General features: G+C 41.2%; 1 protein-coding gene across 1 annotated transcript in view; it reads left to right on the top strand.

Moving 5' to 3' along the window:
• The first annotated feature begins 4,472 nt into the window (after positions 1 to 4,472).
• LOC124625459 (small subunit processome component 20 homolog) overlaps positions 4,473 to 22,863 on the top strand; it is a 208,888-nt gene continuing 190,497 nt past the window's right edge. The window contains exons 1-2 of the mRNA XM_047149176.1: positions 4,473 to 4,517; positions 4,809 to 5,086. Of these exons, the coding sequence (XP_047005132.1) occupies positions 4,473 to 4,517; positions 4,809 to 5,086 (323 nt within the window). The remainder of the gene's footprint in view (positions 4,518 to 4,808; positions 5,087 to 22,863) is intronic.

Here is a 22,863-nt window from a genome sequence, read left to right as displayed (position 1 = left end):
GCTTCAAAAATATGGGTCAGCAACTTGTGCTTACTGCCATTCTTCTCTAACTACATTGGTGTATTTCACAACATGTATTTTCCGACTTAGACCATACACATATCCATGTGTTTTATCTGATTGATGTACCACTTTGGAATCAAATTTGCTTAGTCTTAATGTCCATTTGGTTAAGTAACTAGTCAGATCTTCAAGTCCCATTACCCAATTCGATGCACATGATCAGTTATTACGTTAAAGCGTCATCTATATGATTAACAGTGGAAAAAACGCTAGGTATTAGTGATAGCCTTTCCTTTTCTTTAGTTGAATAATTTTTGTCTGCCTTATTGAATTGTCTTGTTTTATGTGCTAATGAATATTCTTTTCCATCCACTTTTTGATTCAGAACGCAGGCCAAGACAAGATTATTGGTATGGCCTGAAAGTATAAATTACTTTTTGTAGTGCAGGAAATTTAGAACAGGACCAGTGGTCAGTAAATCTTTTAATCTTACAAATCCTGTCTTACAATCCAAAGACCACTGGAATTACATCACTGTGCGATGCGTTTTATGACTTCAGCGAATTTAGGAACAACTTTTATATGGAAATTAGCTAAGCATAAAAATACTGCAACTCGCTTTAAGCAGTGGACGTTGGAAACTTTCTCACAACTTCAACAAGTCGCTAACTGGCGCATAACACACCCTGGAAGATAGTGGGTAGGGGTCTATTAATCACCAGCCACTCAAATAAATTTAGGGAAAATAATGGTGCCAGGGTAATGGCAGCAAGGGGAAGGAAGGGACACTGTGTACACTGATTGTTTACTCTTGGGGCCTCATTCAAGAAGTTGAAAAGGTTATTCCCACAGCCACTGAGATAACATGATGCAACCAACTGGAGATTGTGGTGCATAATGGAATAAACAAGACCTTTCGTCTGGGCACTAGGGTCATACATGAATCATTCCTGTGACTGTTAGAGAAGACTGAACTTCACTGCAGCTCAAAATTTGCGTTATTGTCCCCAGAACGGGTCATGGCGTCTTGGTTCTGAGTTGAGTGGGAGGACTGAACCGGAAACTCTGTAGGTTCTCTGACAAGCTGGATGTGACTTCCTGCACTTGCACCATAGTGTTGACCATTGCAGTGCCCCCCTGGATGGCTCACACTTGAATTACACATCAGAGACTGCTACCAATGTAGCTGACTCTGTGTGCAGCAAGCGCAAGATTTATTTTTATGGATTAAGTGATTCTCCACTCAATCCACATGACAACAGCTGAAAGCTCCAAAGGAATGCCGCCCCCATCCCCCACAGGCGAGACTATTGGAATCCTAGTGGTTGCCGGCAAAGCATTTGCAACATAGTACCAGAAAAATTTGCTGGAGGGAACATATTTATTCTCAAGAACAGCTTTTGTCATGTGCATTGTCTCTGAAAAACATACTCTGTAGGATATTGAACATGGGTTAGAAATACTGCATTACTCATTGAAGGGAGGAAAGCTTGTTCTACTCGAAGCACTGGAGTTCTCAATGGGGAAGGCCCTGATATGATCTTGAACGAACAAATGGAGTTCAACCAGATTTTTTTTTTAATTTTCGAAGAAAATCTGTGGAGTTCAGTACTAGTTACTGATATTTAGTCAATCGCACTTCTTCTGGACCTAAGGTTGTGAGCACACCACCGCCATCTGACATCTAGCCACGTTTGTCCCCAATTCTGACAATGGAACTACTTCTCCTTCTTGGGAGGTGGCACCCTTTGTGTTCCAATATAGATTACGTCTGAAGAGAAACGCTTGTAAATCCAGTTACCTCTATCTATAGACCATGTGGGTGTCTTACATTATACATATAGCTTTCTTTTTATTTTATGTAGATTTAATTTATAGTCATATTTTTTGTAATACATGCTATATGATATTTTAATAGGAAAAAATTAACTTCCTTATTATTTATCAGTCACACTATGTTCACTTGTATGTATGTTAAAATTCATGATTTGTTCATCTCACTTGGTGTAAATTCGTGTACTCACGTACCACATTTCAGTCTTGTTGATTATTTCTGTCAGGCCAGTGCAACTCCTTACATAGTTCATTTATTCTTAGAATGGGGATGTCTTAACTGTCTGGCTGGACAGCTTTCCTTTTCTTTCTGTCAGCACTGATGGTATTTTCTATATTATAATATATTATGCTCACATCAATCTGGGTATGGTTTTCTCCTTATTTTTTAGACTGTTGTTAACAGAGACTCAGTTCTTAATATTACTACATACTGGTTTACAGGTGTTCAACAATTTTTAATTCTTTTTGCTATTGCATAAAGCTCTCTTGCCGTATTATCTGTTTTACAAATGCAAGTAATGGATGATTAATGCAATTTTGCTTATGCAATTGCTCCATCTTTCCTACTTAAGTCTCGCAAGATTATGATATGTGTTTATATTTTTATTGTTACACTAGTATTTTAATGTAATCATGTCATTTGAAAATTACAAAGGATATGTCTTCTATATGTGGCATGTTGTCATATTGGATAGTTTCCCAGTCTTTCATAGTGTCTCCTGTTACATTAAAATTTCAAGAGTAGTTGAATTCATGTACAATGTTTTTGTTGGTAAGGTAGTTGTTTATTTCTACAGGGTTACTATATGGCTTGCCCTTGATTATGTTTTTCGTCATCAATATTTGCATGATATTCACTACTGAAACTGTTCAGTAGAGATTCACCTGTATCTACGATTTGAGTGGTAGGTTATCTTGAAAGCAGTATATTATTATCTATGCAATGCTTTAAAGCTGATTGTGATGCATGTTCATTTTACGAATGGACTAGGCTCTCCTGATATATACAGTATATTGTGTTGGCTGTAATATTTTTAAACTGTATATTTTGAGGGGATTTCTTTTTCTGCTCGTTTACAGATCTTTAGATGATTGTTGTACTCAACCAAAACCAATCATCATGTTTTAATTGTCTCATGTAAATTGTGAACACAAAGGGTGCCACCTCCCAAGAAGGAGAAGTAGTTCCATTGTCAGAATTGGGGACAAACGTGGCTAGATGGCAGATGATGGTGGTGTGCTCACTACCTTAGGTCCAGACGAAGTGCGATTGACTGAATATCAGTAACTAGTACTGAACTCCACAGATTTTCTTCGAAAATTAAAAATAAAAAAATTCTGGTTGAACTCCATTTGTTTGTTCAAGACCATATCGTGGCCTTCCCCTTACAGAACTCCAGTGCTTCGAGTAGAACAAGCTTTCTTCCCTTCACTGAGTAATGTGATATTTCTAACCCATGTTCAATATCCTACAGAGTATGTTTTCCAGTGACAACGTGCCTGACAAACGCTGTTCTTGAGAATAGATGTATTACCTGCAGCAGATTTTACAAGAGCGGCCATCTGGACAGTATGTAAGTACTAGGCCTAACTGTCACAGTCATCCCAATGGATCTTGTAGACACCTGATTTGTTGAACTTATTATGTTTTGGATCTATTCGGTGTCGTAAGCACTTCCTAGCGAATTGGTTGTCTGCGTACCAATCCGAATGTCCATCTTTCGGAAACATTGCTCTATTGTTTCTGACATCAGGCCACTGTGGGTTAGAGCTGTAAATTTATTTTTAGTTGTACCATTAGTATCACTATTATGGGCTGTCTTATTATGATCTCACATTTTTTGTTTCTTTACCGGTGTCATAATCAAGCAGTTCCTAACATCGAGTGTTTTATATCCTTGGTCACTTCGATTTGCTTGAGGATAGAGATATCTTTATCAACTACACATTGTTGTAATGAAAGCCACAATAGCCGATGGAACAGAAGACAGAGAATTTATACCGCTGTGGGTTTGTTTGACCCACGGGAGAGCTTCACGCACAATCTGAAAACTCTGGACTGGACCACAATTGAACATAGACGCTAACTTTCTAGTGAATTTATTTTTACAAAGTTTCAAGAACCAGTATTCATTGAGTAATTTAGGAATACGGTATAATGACTTACGTATCACTCTCGTAGGAACAGTAAAGACAAAATCTGACTAATTACAGCATGCACAGAGGCCTTTATGCAATCATTCTTCCCACGCGCTATAGGCGAATGCTATGAAAGAAACCCTATTGCATGGGGCAAAGCAAAGTACCATCTTCCATACACTTAACGAATGCTTTCCACAGGATAAATGTAGATGCACATCGGAAACCACGAATTTAACTATCGAATCAAGCTTAGCTTCTACCATAGGTGTTCACTTGTTTTTTGACAATTTCGACCATAGATACTAAGATCTATGCTCGAAGCAATTGACATAATGTTTACGTTTATCTTTGGTTTGTTTATTTCGTGAAGACCATGTGGTCGGTGGTGGTTCAGTGTATACGTAGTGTTGTGTAGTTTCTTAGTTCCTTATTGTATTAGAAAAGCGTGCATTTTTCAGATTTGTGTTATTTGCTGTACTAGAGATTGTAAAATGAAGAATAAGCCCACGAGACACAAGGAACGCAACACATTTAAGGTCTGCGTGCTGATTCTAACTGAAATTAAGAACGCAGTAGCATTAGCAGAAAATAATCATAATGCACACCAGTTCATTATGAGGCTCTCTAATGTTCATACATCATTAAGTGTGTTTATTTGCTCTTCCCTTGACACAACAGTAAAATGTTTATTTATACTTTATTTGTAATGTTGAGAAGCACTGAAAGTTGTCTACATTTAGCAGCTTTATACTGACCTACCATTTGTAATATAATATTTAAATGTATCATATTTACGGTACACGTGTGCTGAAGTTATTTCTGTGCAGTTCCAGCCATTTTCGGAGCGCATAGCAAATATTGACATTGATGTATTCCACCGCGTCAGGCATAAGTTTGAGGATGCTGATGAGGATGACACATACATGCACCAGTGTCTTCAAAAATGGAATGTTTTAAACCTGACCGATAGTTATGATAACTTTAAAAGGGAGCTCCCGAATGTTCAAACGTTACCGCTTATTTTAAATCAAAAAGAAGTGATTGTTGCAGTAATCTTGAAACACCTTGCAGCAAAGGATCCGCTGTCATTACAACCTATTTTGGAGTAAGTGACCATATCACATACTTCTTTCTCTGCATTAGCTTAAAGTAACAGTAGTGTTGTCATAATGTAACATTATTAGCGTAGTATATTTGAGTTGTTATAAATGTATATCAAACATATTTATCTTCAATTAGGTTACTGAAACCGTAGTTTTATTTTTACTTCTTCAGAGCTATGGTAGACATACGATCCAATGAATAGCTAATTTTTAATTTAATTATACTTTTGTATATGACAGATGATTATGAACATTGAATCAGGATTGATCACTTTGACTCCTGTGGTGAATGTGCATGTCAAAATGAACAGTACAGTTTATTGTATGCCACTGTATCCATGTATTTTTGTTTAAGTCACCAAAACGTTGAAAGCAATCCAGTAATGAACAAAACGGGTGGTTGAACCTACTGATACAAGAACGCAGCTTTGACCCATGATGAAGTAATTTGATATGACATGTGATTACATTAATGTGCGAAGTGAAGTAAAACAGAACACTGAGAATACTTGTTTTGCTTCTGTGTTACTTTTTTGAATGTAGGGTATGATGGTAGCCTGATCTGTCGTGTATCCACAGTCAACGTTGGTTTGGAAGTTGAATATTAGGTTGTGACTTTGCAAAGCCAGTCAATTTGATGTTATGAGAGTAATTAAAATAACAGTTATGGTGTGTATTTTACATATATGAGTGCTGTTTTGATGGTGTCATGAGTCACAGCAGATGAGTGGCACTAGTAGGTGCAATATTTACAACAAAAGCACCTGTAAAAAACTTCCTTTACACAGTCAGGAATAGTTAGAAGGCACAGATCCTATACCTGCTATAGCTGTAAGATGTCAGCAGGAGAATTTGTGTGACAGAGACAGACAAATCCACACATAACAACAGGCTTATTTAAAATGGTATACCAATACATACACAGTATGTCACCATCAAAGGAGAAGTCAAGTTAAGGTAGTACACACACATAAAATCTGACTTTATCTACTTCTACACATACTCTGTTCTTTTAATCACACCGCCTTGAAGAATTAAGAGTGCTGCAAGGAGCTGAGCAGGGATGGGGTTGCTACTTACAACTTGTGTTACATGTTAGTTTTGTGGTGAATGATGAAATAGTTGTGTTTTCATGACAGATGGCTGTGCATACATTGCCCCTTGCTGGATTCATCCTTCTGCAGCACTCTGATATTTTTAATGGGCCCATTTACACATCAAAAGAGAGAAGTAACTGTTACAAACCACAGTAGTTCTTTAGCCTATGTGTTATTGAGCTGGATGGTATGCTTGTTAATATACTAGACTTATTTAAAAGGAGTGGGGAACAAACGCCCTTTCCAGTCATTCAGTTTTGGCATGCCTGTTATTTCGCTAAATCAGTTCAGTTACTGGTTTATAATGGTACTTTTGCAATATGTTTACTGGCTGTAGGTTGAAATTATTGTCTGCTCAAGTAGGTGTATATCTAGGGCATCTGAATTTAATATTTTGTTATTTATTCTTATGTTTGCTACAGGTATTAGTAAATAAACATTGAAGTTCAGCATTGTACAATTTCAGTAACGGATATTGCTGGGATCCTCTTTCTGCTAAGTCTAACTGACTTGTTTGATAATCCTACAGATTGCTTTGCTCTCTCTCTCTCTCTCTCTCTCTCTCTCTCTCTCTCTCTCTCTCTCTCTTTTTCCTCTGTGTGTGTGTAACAGCTTGGGAGATGTTGAAGAGCTGTTTGTAACACACACTAATATATGTGAAAGTGAGCAGGCAGATTCTGTCTGTCTCACACTTTTGACTGCTTATCAAGATATGACCTTATGAAGTATCGTGGAAATATGGAAGCGTCCGATCCCACCCGTCTGCTTTGACCCATGACATCACAAATATGGCGGAAACAAAAACAAACACACACACTTTCCACAAGAAGCCTAATGACACTAACGGGACAAGCGCGGGAAATGGGGTGTTTTAGGTGGGGGGCAAACTAAATATAAACAAATTTAGACGCCTTGCGTAGCTACAACGTGTAAGTGAAAACAGCCATGCATGAATACCCACCCGCCTCCCCAGGGGTCGTAACCCCTGCAACCCATAGAAGATAAAGATGCTTCAGTAGCTGATTAGTGTTTTTTGTCTTTAAAAAAAAAAAACTCACGGGATAGAACGAACAGATCAGAAAGATAAATATAATAAACTAAAACAGAAATTCGAGGAAACAGATAATTAAAATAAGTAATAAGTGTTTTTAAATTTTAAAAAAAATCTCACAAGATAGAACGAACAGATCAGAAAAGTAAATAAAATAAGATAAAACAGAACTGGAGACAGCCACACTCAAACCAAACTCCGCGCCGTCATGACGTCACACACGACAACAGCCTTACGTCACGAGTCAAAGCCGACGCGTTGGATCGGATGCTTCTGTCGACCCAGTATCTTCACAAAATGTTATTGGCTCAGGGAATAATTGACTAGTAGAACCCAGTACTCTGTACTGGACTGCAAATAATTCTCAGGTGTGCCACAAGAGAGCAAATAAGACCTATAATGTTTTCAATATACTTGAGCAGTTTTTTCGTCTAGGAATGGCAACAGTATAAGATTGTTTGCTGGTGATGCTCTTTCATGTACAAGAAGACACCATCACTGGACAATTGTAAGGAGGTGCAGAAAGACATGAACAGAATTTCTGCTTGCCAATGGCCTTACTGCAATGGGAACACCGGTTCTTGTCTGATCACTGAAGTTAAGTGCATGTACACTCGGGCGAATGACCATCCAGGTCTGCCGAGCGCTGTAAGCGGGTGTACTCAGCCCTTGTGAGACCAGTTGAGGAGCTACTTGATGGAGAAGTAGTGGCTCCATTTACGAAAACTGACAGTGGTGGGGAGAGCAGTGTGCTGACCACATGCCTCTCCATATTCAGTGACATCTATTGGCTGAGGATAACATGGTGGTTGGTCGATACTATCAAGGCATGTTTGGATGGAGTTTAGTTTATTAATAATGATTGGAAACTCTCTTTAAATTCAAATAAATGTAAGGTAATGCCTATAACAAAGAGAAAGGACCCAATAGTATCTTATTATTAGATTAGTGGTAAACGTTTTGAGCACATCAGATCATAAAGGCATTTAGAGGTAATATTCTAAGCAGTGGTATGAATGAGATGATCAAGTTATACCAGTCTTAGGGAGGGCAAATGGGAGACTTAGATTTATTGGGAGGATTCTGGAAAAATGCAATGCTTCTGTAAAGGAGATTATATACAGGTCCAATTCTGTTATATTAGTCCAGCGTTTGCAATTTTTATTAAGTAAGCATGACAGCAATCATTAAATGAATTCAGAGATGTGCTGTTCGTATCATCATAGATGCTTAAATATGAAGCCTTATAAGAAAGACGACGTAGTTCCAGTGAAACCCTAAGTTGAATAAATTTAAAGAACCTGTATTCTATGGAGATTGTGTGACAGTTACTCTGCTACCATCATATATCCTGTGTAGGGATAATAATATAAGAGAGATTAAAGACTGTACGGGGACATATGGACGGTTTTTTGTCCTCTTGCTTAATAAGCATTTGGAACAAGGATAAAAGTTGATAATATTAGTACAATGTGCCATTTACTGTCCAGGAGCTTGTGGAGTGTAGATGTTGGATAGTAGAAATCGGGTTGATGCTTCACTGCGCCAGGGAACTAAAGAATATCTAGACATTGTATATTAGAAAATAAAAGATGGGCTAGGTATATTATTGGGTCATTCCATGTCAAGGGGACCAGGGTCCCCATTCGACCAGCTCCAAATCTAATGAAATTTGGTGTGAAGGTTCTATAAGGTCTTGGATGGTTGTGTACCAAATTTCAGTCCGGTATCTTCAGTGGCTGAATTTCTAGGGACTTTTAAAGAGAGGCTACTTGTCTTCGCAGTACTACGAAGCTGCAAATGTGCCAAGTTTGCTAGGCTTTTTTAGAAGTTCTAGAAAACATTTGGTCATTTGCTTTAATATATAAAGATACCTTTTTTATGGCTGCTTGGATGAAAAGATATGCATGTGCAAATTTGGCCAAAATTTTCTACTGCAAATATAAGGGTATTTTATTTTTTTTATTTATTTATTTATTTTTTTTTTTTTTTGAGGGGGGGGGCAATATCTCAACTGTGTCTCTTTTTTTCCCACAGCTGGAAAAAATGTGCTTTAAGCTTTTAAAGCTATATTTTTTAATTTTTGGGTCTTGCATTTTGGTGAGTAAGAATATGTTTCAAAAATTGTTATTATAGCACTTCGAGAAGATTGAAAAGTGAAACATTTTGCTCATTAAGTCCCATAATTTATTTTTTATTCCATTATATAAATCAATTTCAAACATTAATATAACACATGCCATGAAAGCAAGTATAATACACAACACAGCAAATTTGCAAAACAAAAATACAAAATAGTCTGTTCCATTTTTTGTTTTAAACAGTTCTACAATTTTGCCAATGGCAGATTGTAGATAACTGTATTGTCTTCCTGATGATGATGATGATGATGTTGTTGGTGCTACTAAAGTCATGAAAACATGTTGCACAGGAATCCAGCAGGTGTCTTTAGCAGTTGGTTAGTGGAAGGAACAAGCAGAACTGTGTGGGTGCATAAAGCTGATGAGGACATCTTGTTGTTCATGTGAAACTTTCCAACCCACTAAAAATTGTCATATATACATACATACATACAGACATGCATAGATACAATACATTGTCCTGGTTGTAAATGTGCAATTGAGATTGCTGGAATTTCTTCACCTGCTTCGAAGACATGAACTGTGAATGCTGCACTGTCATTGGAAACTCTGCTTACTCTGAGCTGATTACAGTTAACTGGCTTAAATTTATGATTTTCTCTTTTTCCAGATATTGTATGTCCCATGGCAAACCTCATTTCTTGACCAAGCTGAATTTTTTCAATCTCTACTTTTGGTACAGAAAAAAACTTTGTCTGGACGACTATTATCACAGAATTTGAACAAATCATGTGGAGTCTATATTTGTTTATCTAAGGGCCTCTGCAGACGAACACCAGCTGCTAGCATTTTTGCTATTCCGCCAGTGTCATCACAAGGCGATTTACCGTGGCTTGTTCCAAAAACATTTCATTTGGCAGTGATGCCAAAATCCTTTTCGTGCAGGCATAAAGTGATGAAATTTTTGAAATTCTTATAATGAGCAGCTGAATCATCACTAAAGTAATAAATGTTTTTAATGCTTTCAATCTTTGCCGTTAAATGTACTATTAACTTTATTTGAAAGGCATGAACAGCAGTGGTACCATGACAGAGACAGTTGCCAATCATACAAATGCTAAAACCCTGACATTCTTTCTCACCAAAATAGACAACAAATGGATATAATGCGGCATGACTATTCTCCCAATGAAATCCTTGCACAGCATCTTGAACAAAAACTGAATAATTCTCAGCAAAATCCATCAATATAACTAATTCATTTTCTGCAAGATTTATTATTAGTTGCTTAAGATATAAACTTTGGTGTTTTGAAACAAAGTGATAGTTTCTTAAGCCAGTAATTTTCAGAATTAGTGCGTCCATGAAATTTTCTGCTGTTCTCGGACATGTCTCTAATGTATGTCTGTCACTAAGGGCCCATTGCTTGTTTTCTATTATTTCTTCAGGGTCGTAGTCTTTAAAAGCATCGTCAAGAAAAGCCTCTAGTTGCATTTTTTCCGGACATTCCTCACAACATTGCAGCACACGTTCTTTTTACTCCAAACTGCATACAGCTTTTGTCATCAAATCCTTGTAGTCATCTTGGATGGATATTGCTGAAGCCAACATTAATTTGACATTTTGATGAATTGCACATACACATACTGAATACGATGCAGAAGCACCACTCCCCTGCTGGTCCAGGTGTTAGAATAGGCCCGAGGTATATTCCTGCCTGTCGTAAGAGGAGACTAAAAGGAGTCTCACGAGTTTGGGCCTTTATGGGATCGTCTCCTATAGGGTTTGACCTCCATTCTTCAAAATTTTCTCAAAGAGCAAGCCAGTTGGGGAAGAGCGCCTGAATGGTGCATCATGTCCATTGTGCTCTAAGACCTTTGGCAGACGTTGACTTGGATCTGCACTTCCACTCATTCTCCAGCTCTTGGGCGAGGTCACACTCCTGGGTGCATTTTCCTCCATCCACAGTGCAGCAATATCGTTTTCTGCACTGATGATGATAATGGACTTGTTTGCACCTGATATCCAGTACGGTAGCCAGTCCGTTGTGGTGGGGCCACCATGTACCCTGTTGGTTGAAGCCCACTGACCACACAGGGATCGCTCTGCTGATGCCTGCTCCATTAACTCCCCACGTATGCCAAGGAGTAGATGCCCATCACCCTGGGGCATCAGGAGTCCCGGCAATGGCCATGAAGCGTAGTACATTATCTCATGCTGGTGGTCAACCACCAGCAGTCTCTAAGTGCTTAAGGGCTCAATTTAATGCACAGAAGTATGACCCAAAGTCGTTCCCCTCCCTGGCCACACCATGGGAAGAATGCCAGGCTAAGGATGGTAGCGAATCTTACTTGCCCTGGTGCATAGTGTGTACGAGATCTGATGGGGAATCCTTTGTGTCAATGAAGCCTCAGTTTTTAGTAGAACATTTAGAGGACAAGTTTGGGGAGGTGGAGGGATTGTCCAAAATTCACTCTGCGTCACTCGTGATAAAAACAGCCTCATCTGCTCAGTCACGGGCATTACTCGCTTGTGACAAGCTGGGGGATGTTTCTGTTACTATCACACCCCATAAGAGCTTCACTATCGTCCAGGTTATTATTTTCCACAGGGACCTTCTTTTGCAGTCTGACGATGAGCTGCATGCCAATTTAGAGTGGTGAGGTGTTTATTTTGTCTGGCGCATCCATTGGGATCCGAGGGATAATTAGGTTGCCACCGGTGCCTTCAGCTTGACCTTTGAGGGTGACACATTACCCAAGAAGGTCAAGGTGATGGTCTACCACTGTGATCTTAAGCCGTATAACCCACCCCCGATCCAGTGCTTTAAGTGCTGGAAGATCGGCCACATGTCTTCCCACTGTACTTCCAGCGTCACCTGTTGAGATTGTAGACATGCTTTGCATCCCAATACACCATGTGCCCCGCCTCCCATCTCTGTCAACTGCGAAGAGCATCATTCACCTTGCTTGCCAGACTGCAGGATTTTACAGAAAGAGAGGAAAATCATGGCATACAAGACCCTGGACCGACTGACCTACACTGAGGCTAAGAGGAAGTTTGAAATCCTACATCCTGTGCCTGTGACATCTTCCTACACCGCCATTACGAGAATGGTTATCACCTCGTCAGTTCCACCAATTCCAGTTGGCTCTCAGAGCCGTAAAACTATACCTGCCCCTTGATGGTGGGGGGCACTTCCCTCCCTGTTGCTCCTGCACCACCAACTTCGGAAGGAACAACCCACAAACCATTGGGGACACCAGTCCCACATTCTCAACTGGAGAAGCGTAAGTCTTCTTCAGCTACTCTCGCTAGGAAGGGGCCCCTTGGGTCACTCCTTTCCCAGTATTCTACCAGTGGCAAAGTGGACACCTGCCAGTGGCTGAAGCACCCACAGGTAGCTGGTCGTAGGGCTTCACGGTCCTCCTCAATCACTGAGACTGAATCACTGAAGCCCTCCCAGCCGGAAAAATCTAAGAAACAATGAGAGAAACCAAAAAAAGAAAAAGACCCCCGAGAGCCAAGGCACTGCAGTGGCACCCACACCACCGCTACCTACAAGCTATGTGTCTGAGGATTAAGTGGAGATTTTTGTGTTCGCTGAGGACCTAGATCTCGCTTTGCCCTCAGACACAATGGATGTCGATCGCACAAGTACTCATCCGGTGGCAGCAGGTGACCCTGAGGTATAGACTGCCTCATCGAGTGTTTCATGCCTTCCCAGTCTCATGATAACGTTATCCTCCAGTGGAAATGTGGCAGTTTTTCCCACCACCTGGCTGAGCTATGGAAACTCTTAAGCTTTACACCTGCTTTCTGCATTGCCCTCCAGGAAACCTGGTTCCTGGCACTGCAGACCCTTACCCTCCATGGCTATAGGGGATATTATAAGAACCACAGCGAATATAATAGAGTGTCAAGTGGAGTTTTTGTTTATGTCCTGAACTCGGTTTGTAGTGAACCTGTTCCCCTTCAAACTCCTCTTGAAGCTGTGGCTGTCAGGATACGGACAACGCAGGAAATAACTGTCTGTAATGTGTATCTCGCTCCAGATGGTGCAGTACCCCTGAACATATTGGCTGCACTGACTGATCAGCTCCCTAAACCTTTCCTACTTTTGGGAGATTTTAACGCCCATAACCCCTTGTGGGGTAGCACCGTGCTTACTGGCCGAGGTAGAGTTATCGAAAATTTACTGTCTCAGCTCGACCTCTGCCTCCTAAATACTGTGGCCGCCATACATTTCAGTGTGCCTCATGGTAGTTACTCGGCCATTGATTTATCACTTTGCAGCTCAGAACTTCTCTCGTCTGTACTCTGGAGAGCCCATGATGACTTGTGTGGTAGTGACCACTTCCTCATCTTCCTGTCACTCCTCCAGTGTCATGCCCATAGATGCTTACCCAGATGGGCTTTAAACAAGGGAAGCTTTCACCTGCCCCACATGATACCATAGATGTGGTGGTTGAGCTGGTCACTTGAAAGATCATTTCTGCGGCAGAAACTGCAATCCCTTGTTCCTTAGGGTATTCCTGGCGAAAGTCAGTACCTTGGTGGTCGCTGGAAATTGCTGAGGCCATTAATGAGCGTAGGCGGGCTGTATAGTGACATAAGTGGCTCTCTCCCCTAGAGCACCTAATAGATTTTAAACAGCTCCGTGTCCGCATTCACCAGCTGGTAAAAAGACGGAAACAGAAGTGTTGGGAGAGGTACGTCTCAACCATTGGCTGCAACCCCGTCACCTTCCCAAGTCTGGGTGAATATCAGACATGGTTTTGGCTACTAGACCCCAACAGGTGACCGTGGCGTTAACATCGATGGCTTGTCATCTACTGACGTAAACGTGATTGCCAAGCAGTTTGCCGAGCACTATACTCGAGCCTCGTGTGTCGGCAAATTACACCCCAGTCTTTTGCACCCTCAAACGGCAGATGGAAGGGAAGGTTTTGTCGTTCACTACACGCCACAGTGAACCTTATAATGCCCCATTTACAGAGTGGGAGCTCCTCAACGACCTTGCACTTTGCCCCGACACAGCCCCTGGACCAGATCGGATCCACAGTCAGGTGCTTAAACATCTTTCGTCTGACTGCAAGTGACATCTCCTCATCATCTTCAACCAGATCTGGTGCAATGGTGTCTTTCCATTGCAAAGGCGGGAGAGCACCATCATTCCAGTGCTCAAACCCGGTGAAAACCCAATTGATGTGGATAGCTATTGGCCCATCAGCCTCATCAAAGTTCTTTTTAAACTGCTAGAACATATGGTGACACGGCGGTTGTGTTGGGTCCTGGAGTCACGTGGCCTACTGGCTCCATGCCAGGAAGTTTCTGCCAGGGTCACTCTACCACTGATAATCTTGTGTCCCTCGAGTGTGTCATTCGAACAGCCTTTTCCAGACGCCAGCACCTGGTTGGTACCTTTTTTGATGTACGAAAAGCTTACGACACAACCTGGCGACATCATATCCTTGCCATGTTATATGAGTCGAGTCTCCAGGGCCTGCTCCCGACTTTTACATAAAATTTCCTGTCACTCCGTACTTTCCGTGTCCAAGTTGGTGCCTCCCATGGTGTCCCCAATATCCAGGAGAATGGGATCCCACAGGGTCCAGTATTGAATGTATCTCTATTTGTAGTGGCCATTAACGGTCTAGCAGTAGCGATAGAGCCGTCCATCTCACCTTCTCTGTATGCAGACAACCTCTGCATTTCGTACTGCACCTCCAATACTGGTGTTGCTGAGCGGTGCCTACAGGGAGCCATCCACAAAATGCAGTCATGGGCTGTAGCCCAACTGGAATCACTCAACAGAGGAAAGTCCACTGGACCTGATGGGATACCAATTCGATTCTACACAGAGTACGCGAAAGAACTTGCCCCCCTTCTAACAGCCGTGTACCGCAAGTCTCTAGAGGAACGGAAGGTTCCAAATGATTGGAAAAGAGCACAGGTAGTCCCAGTCTTCAAGAAGGGTCGTCGAGCAGATGCGCAAAACTATAGACCTATATCTCTGACGTCGATCTGTTGTAGAATTTTAGAACATGTTTTTTGCTCGAGTATCGTGTCGTTTTTGGAAACCCAGAATCTACTATGTAGGAATCAACATGGATTCCGGAAACAGCGATCGTGTGAGACCCAACTCGCTTTATTTGTTCATGAGACCCAGAAAATATTAGATACAGGCTCCCAGGTAGATGCTATTTTTCTTGACTTCCGGAAGGCGTTCGATACAGTTCCGCACTGTCGCCTGATAAACAAAGTAAGAGCCTACGGAATATCAGACCACTTGCATGGCTGGATTGAAGAGTTTTTAGCAAACAGAACACAGCATGTTGTTATCAATGGAGAGATGTCTACAGACGTTAAAGTAACCTCTGGCGTGCCACAGGGGAGTGTTATGGGACCATTGCTTTTCACAATATATATAAATGACCTAGTAGATAGTGTCGGAAGTCCCATGCGGCTTTTTGCGGATGATGCTGTAGTATACAGAGAAGTTGCAGCATTAGAAAATTGTAGCGAAATGCAGGAAGATCTGCAGCGGTTGGGCACTTGGTGCAGGGAGTGGCAACTGACCCTTAACATAGACAAATGTAATGTATTGCGAATACATAGAAAGAAGGATCCTTTATTGTATGATTATATGATAGCGGAACAAACACTGGTAGCAGTTACTTCTGTAAAATATCTGGGAGTATGCGTGCAGAATGATTTGAAGTGGAATGATCATATAAAATTAATTGTTGGTAAGGCGGGTACCAGGTTGAGATTCATTGGGAGAATCCTTAGAAAATGTAGTCCATCAACAAAGGAGGTGGCTTACAAAACACTCGTTCGACCTATACTTGAGTATTGCTCATTGACGGAGGAGATAGAGAAGATCCAAAGAAGAGCGGCGCGTTTCGTCACAGGGGTATTTGGTAACCGTGATAGCGTTACGGAGATGTTTAACAAACTCAAGTGGCAGACTCTGCAAGAGAGGCGCTCTGCATCGCGGTGTTGCTTGCTCGCCAGGTTTCGAGAGAGTGCGTTTCTGGATGAGGTATTGAATATATTGCTTCCCCCTACTTATACCTCCCGAGGAGACCACGAATGTAAAATTAGAGAAATTAGAGCGCGCACGGAGGCTTTCAGACAGTCGTTCTTCCTGCGAACCATACGCGACTGGAACAGGAAAGGGAGGTAAAGACAGTGGCACGTAAAGTGCCCTCCGCCGCACACTGTTGGGTGGCTTGCGGAGTATAAATGTAGATGTAGATGTAGAAAAGTCATGTGTTATGTACTTCTGTCGGCGTCGTAACATTTATCCGGAACCAGAACTTTACCTTAATGATGATCCACTCACTGTAGTGGAGACATATTGATTCTTAGGAATGGTTTTCTATGCCCGATTGACTTGGCTTCCTCACCTCCGTCAACTGAAGCGGAAGTGCTGGCAGCACCTCAACACCCTCCACTGCCTAAGCAACACCAACTGGGGTGCAGATCGCTCTATGCTACTGCAACTCCACAGAGCCCTTGTTCAATCCCACCTTGCTTATGGGAGTCTGGTTTATGGTTCGGCAGTGTCCCCAGCTTTGCATTTCCTTGACCCAGTGCACCACTGTGGCATTCTCCTAGCAACAGGAGCTTTTAGGACGAGTCTGGTCACCAGCACCCTGGTGGAGGCCTGAATCCCTCCATTGAAGGTTAGGCGTGCACAACTGCTGGCCAGTTACGTTGCACGCATTCGTAGTTCTCCTGAGCATCCGAATTACTGTCTCGTTTTCCCAACCATTGCGGTTCATCTCCTGCATCGGCAGCCCACGTGAGGGCTTACAATTGCGATTCACGTCTGGTCCCTTCTGTCTGAACTGGAGTCCTTCCTTTTACCACCTCTACTTGAGGTCCATTCACATACACCTCCATGGTGTATACCTTGGCTGAAGCTTCGTCTGGACCTTTCACATGGCCCTAAGGACTCCGTTAACCCTGCGGCTCTCTGCTGTCACTTCCTCTCGATTCTCGACATGTACGGCAGCCATGAAGTGGTTTACACCGACAGCTTGATAGCCGATGGTCACGTTGGCTTTGCGTATGTTCACGGAGAACATATTGAAGAGCACTCCTTGCCAGAGGGCTGCAGTGTTTTGACTTCAGAGCTGGCGGCCATACCTTGTGCCCTTGAGCACATCTGCTCATGCCCTGCTGAGTCACTTCTTCTGTGTACTGACTCCGTGAGCAGCCTACGAGCTATCTACATCTACATTTTTATCCGCAAGCCACCCAACGGTGTGTGGCGGAGGGCACTTTACTTGCCACTGCATTACCTCCCTTTCCTGTTCCAGTTGCGTTTGCGTATGGTTCAAGGGGAGAACGACTGCCGGAAAGCCTACATGCGCCCTCGAATCCCTCTAATTTTACATTCGTGATCTCCTCGAGAGGTATAAGTAGGGGGGGGAAGCAATATATTCGATACCTCATCCAGAAATGCACCCTCTCGAAACCTGGACAGCAAGCTACACCACGATGCAGAGCGCCTCTGTTGCAAAGTCTGCCACTTGAGTTTGCTAAACATCTCCGTAATGCTATCACGCTTACCAAATAACCCTGTGGCAAAACGCACCGCTCTTCTTTGGATCTTCTATATCTCCTCTGTCAACCCGACCTGGTACGGATCCCACACTGATGAGTGTTTTGTAAGCCACCTCCTTTGTTGATGGACTGTATTTTCTAAGGACTCTCCCAATGAATCTCAACCTAGCATCCGCCTTACCAACAATTAATTTTATATGATCATTCCACTTCAAATCGTTCCGTACGCGTACTCCCGGATATTTTACAGAATTAACTGCTACCAGTGTTTGTTCCACTATCATATAATCATACAATAAAGGATCCTTCTTTCTGTGTATTCGCAATACATTACATTTGTCTATGTTAAGGGTCGGTTGTCACTCCCTGCACCAAGTGCCTATCCGCTGCAGATCTTCCTGCATTTCACTGCAATTTTCTAATGCTGCAACTTCTCTGTATACTATGGCATCATCCACAAAAAGCCGCATGGAACTTCCGACACTATCTACTAGGTCATTTATATATATTGTGAAAAGCAATGGTCCCACAACATTCTCCTGTGGCACGCCAGAGGTTACTTTAATGTCTGTAGACGTCTCTCCATTGAGAACAACATGCTGTGTTCTGTTTGCTAAAAACTCTTCAATCCAGCCATGCAAGTGGTCTTATATTCTGTAGGCTCTTACTTTGTTTATCAGGCAACAGTGTACGACTGTATCGATCGCCTTCCGGAAGTCAAGGAAAATGGCATCTACCTGGGAGCCTGTATCTAATATTTTCTGGGTCTCATGAACAAATAAAGCGAGTTGGGTCTCTCACAATCGCTGTTTTCGAACTCCATGTTGATTCCTACAGAATAGATTCCTACAGAATAGATTCTGGGTTTCCAGAAATGTCATGATACACGAGAAAAAAACATGTTCTAAAATTCTACAACAGATCGATGTCAGAGATATAGGCCTATAGTTTTGCGCATCTGCTCGACGACCCTTCTTGAAAACTGGAACTACCTGTGCTCTTTTCCAATCAATTGGAACCTTCCATTCCTCTAGAGACTTGCGGTACACGGCTGTCGACCAGTGCTACCCTCGCCATCTTTTGGTAGTGACCATGCAGTAGTCCCTGTATGCCCTGGAACGGTCCAGTTGTTCGATGGTGTTTGCGCGGACCCTAGGACACATTGGAATCCCGGGAAATGGACTTACTTACAGGCTGGCGAAACAGGCTACCCGGAAACCGCTTCTGGAGATCAGCATACTCGCAACTGACCTGCGATCATTATTACGCCGCAAGGTTTTTCAGCTTTGGGAGACGGAATGGCATTATCTCAGTACGCCCAACAAACTGCGTGCAGTTAAGGAGACTACATATGTGTGGAAGTCTTCCATGCAGGCCTCTCACAGGGATTCTGTGGTTCTCTGCTGGCTGCGCATTGGCCATACATGGGTGACCCACGGCTACCTCCTTCGCTGTGAAGAACCGCCTCAGTGTCGGTGCGGCGCGTGGTCGACATTGACCCGTATTCTGGTGCACTTTGACTGCCCTGTGACGAAATCTTAGGTTACCACACTCATTGCCACTAATTTTATGTGACAATGCCTCATCAGCTGATTTAGTTTTACGTTTTATTCATGAGGGTGGGTTTTATCATTTGATCTAAGTTTTAGCACATGTCCTTTGTCCCTGTGTGTCCTCCACCCTATTGCTTTCAGGGTGGAGGTTTTAATGTGTTGCAGAGTAGCTGGCTTCTCTTTTTTCTTCTCGTGGTCAGCCAGCCGTGGTAACCTGCTTTCTTGTTTTAATCTCTTCTCCCTGTTTCTTGCATCTCTGCTGTTTTCTCATCCTGTTTTGTCCATTTAAGTGTTTGTTGCCCTTCCGTTGTTCTTGTGGTTTTTCCTGTCTTTCCGTTTTGTGTTGTAAGTCTCATTTGTATTATTCTCACCCTTGTGGCATTGTTTTATTTGGAACAAGGGACCAATGACATAGCAGCTTGGTCCCTTTCCACCTCTTTTAAACCAACCAACCAGAAGCACCAACTGTAGTACACCATTTTAGCCTGAGCTCACAAAATTTTGAGGAGCTCAGTCGATTTCCATACTGCTTACAATAAGAAGTGAAACATTTTTTCATGTTACGTAAAAGAGGATGTTTCTGCATGTGAATCTTTTCCCCATTTATTCTTACTGCAACACAATCCTTTTTGTTGGGACATAAATGATATAACTCGTCATCTTCAAAAAAGTGAGAAGATTTTGTTTTACTTCAACATTGAGCTTTTTCCCTTTTGTGTTTGTAGTTGTTGCCAAAATCCCATCTGCTATCTTTAGTTTCATAGCCTTCTTAACAGTTTTAGTTGAAACAGCAAATTCTTCGGCAATTTTTTCAGTAGTCCAACAATTTCGATCCAATGTCAAAATTTGAAATTTGATACAATTGCTTGAAGTCCGAAGCTTAATCTTACGTACTTCAATTAAGATGTCCATATCTTTACATTTTTGGCACTCTTCCATTTATATTTGCACAAATCTACGTGTCTCACACCAGCAGCTTAGTAATGTTGCCTTGAGCTTCCAGAACTTTGCGATTTATGTATCCCACTGAATTCCATTTGCTGATCTGTTGAAGATAGTGGTGACTCTCCAAGTGGTGGCAATGAAGTATTAGCAGTAAGGCAAGCATCAACAACGTCCATGTCTTCTTGCTTATCCTGATGGGATGATTCTTTTTGGGTCACTTCATGTCTACATTTGGTACAAATTTTCTGACCAGGTTTAAAAATTTAATTAGTCAGTAACTTCAACTTATCAGACATTGCAATAGTTACTGGTGTTAAAGCTTTCTTGATTAGATGTTTTTCTCTACCAAACAGGTTGCAGCAAGTCTGCAGGAACTGAAACTTTTTCATCAATGAGGCATTATGATATGGACAAAATTGGGCATCTTCAGTAAAATCAAGCCCAGACTTACATTGTAGAAGCTCCTTTTCCACTGGTGACATTTCCTTAACTGATTGTAGTTGACATAATAAAATGGTGATGACTTATGACAATCAGTTCCATCTGATCCACCAAAACAGCAGGGTGCAAGGGTCTCTTGGTTCATTTTATGTAATAGTTTATTAACCTATAACAAGCAATTTTGAAAGCTCATGAATATCTTGGTTTGAAGCTTAGCAGATTCAGACTTGTTTGTTCATAAAATATACAAATTAGCACATCAAAACATGTTGTTTAGCTCTTACCTTCAGTTACAACAGTGATTATTGATTATACTCAACACAAAGATTGTACAATATCAACACCAAAGATTACATCACACAGAAGACTGATCCTGTGAAAACTGCCAATTGATGGAAAGTGAGTGAGGTTGCATATGCACATCACCATACATTGTAGGGTTAAAATGTTAAAAAGTAACATAGCATTCCATTATGATCATCTAGATTTTATAATCTCAAGCACGTTTTCTGAGGTTTTATTATATTTATGTTCTATACTGTAAAATAATGTGAAAACTCATCTTATTAACATAGTTAATTTCCTAAACTGCAGGAGAATCTTATACCATTAAAAGGCACTACAATCACACATTTTTTGATTTACAACTTCAAGTTGTATTAATTTTTCATTATTATCAGTAATCCATTTTTCCTACTTCTGATAGGTATGCTTATTCATCAATATCCAAGATCCAGAAATTAAACGATATAGCTTTGAAAACTTAAAGTGTGCTCTTTCCAACTGTGGCAAGAAAAAAAGAATTGAAGAAACACAGTTGAGATATTGTCCCCAAAAAATACCCTAAAATTTGCATGAAGATAACTGGCCAACTTTGCAGATGAATATCTTTTCACCTAGGCATCCAATGTTAATTAAATTTGATCCACATATAGACACCATGGGTAGGACTAACCCTCTTGAAGTTTTGGTGTGATTGGTTCATATGAAAAGTAGCAGTGGTTGGTCAGACCTTGGCTCTCACAATAGTGCGACAAATGTTTTAGCCACTTTAGAGGCTTTTATCTATATTTAGGTGTGGCTAAATCCCTAATTTTTGCCATGGTGTCATTCAGCATAAAAATTTGTCTATGTATATTTAAGCAAATGACCGAATGTCTGCTAGAATTTTTAAAAAAGCCTAGCAAACTTGGCACATTTGCACCCTCATATGTGATGTGTACCTCTCTTTAAAAGCCTCTAAAAATTCAACCACTGAAGATACTGGACTGAAATTTGATATATAACCATAAAAGACCATATAGAACCTTCACACCACATTTCATTAGATTTTGAGAGGGTCGAGTGGGGACACTTTTTAATATTGGTCCTATAATATAATAAAATAATGTAATAGATGATGATAAAATGTTGAAATGCGTGACTTTTTAAAATGTATTGAATTAATGAGATTAATTTTTCGGCATGAATGACAAGCACAATAAGCTGAGCTATGCCTGGAAATAAGTTTGTATTAGTTCATATTATTTTGCAGGGTGAAGTAGTTTCTTTCTTCGCTGTAGATTTGTGCTTACCATTCTTTATAATGCTATGTTTGGTCGCCGTGTTCACCTGTGAAGTCTTGACCGTGTTCCCATTAAGCTTATCGGATCTTCGTAATTTTCCAAGGTACACAGGTGGGCTTCAGTTCTTGTAGTTGTCGTACTATTTGAAATAACACTTCTCACTCGTTCACTAGCTGGGTGCGAATCCTTCCTTCCTCCTACTGGTACAAGAAAAACTCCTCTCTTTTTTAACAACTGAAAATAAAAAATACCTGACGGTAGGCATAGGTTCTGTGATGGGCTACCGCTTCATCTTTTCTCTTTGCCTTTAAAGAAGACGAAAACATAAAAGAAATGCGAAAGGTTTATCACAGTCCCTTTGACTTGAAATGACTGTATTGGAAAATCCCTCACCTTACAGCTTGCATGCTAGTCTACAAAGCACCAGCAGAGGACAGCAGAGGACACCAGAGGATCATGAGGAACA

Source organism: Schistocerca americana, chromosome 1 (assembly GCF_021461395.2).
Source record: "Schistocerca americana isolate TAMUIC-IGC-003095 chromosome 1, iqSchAmer2.1, whole genome shotgun sequence".
Taxonomy (NCBI): Eukaryota; Metazoa; Arthropoda; class Insecta; order Orthoptera; family Acrididae; genus Schistocerca; species Schistocerca americana.
Note: the sequence above shows the minus strand (reverse complement) of the source record. Positions and strands in the feature narration are given on the sequence as shown.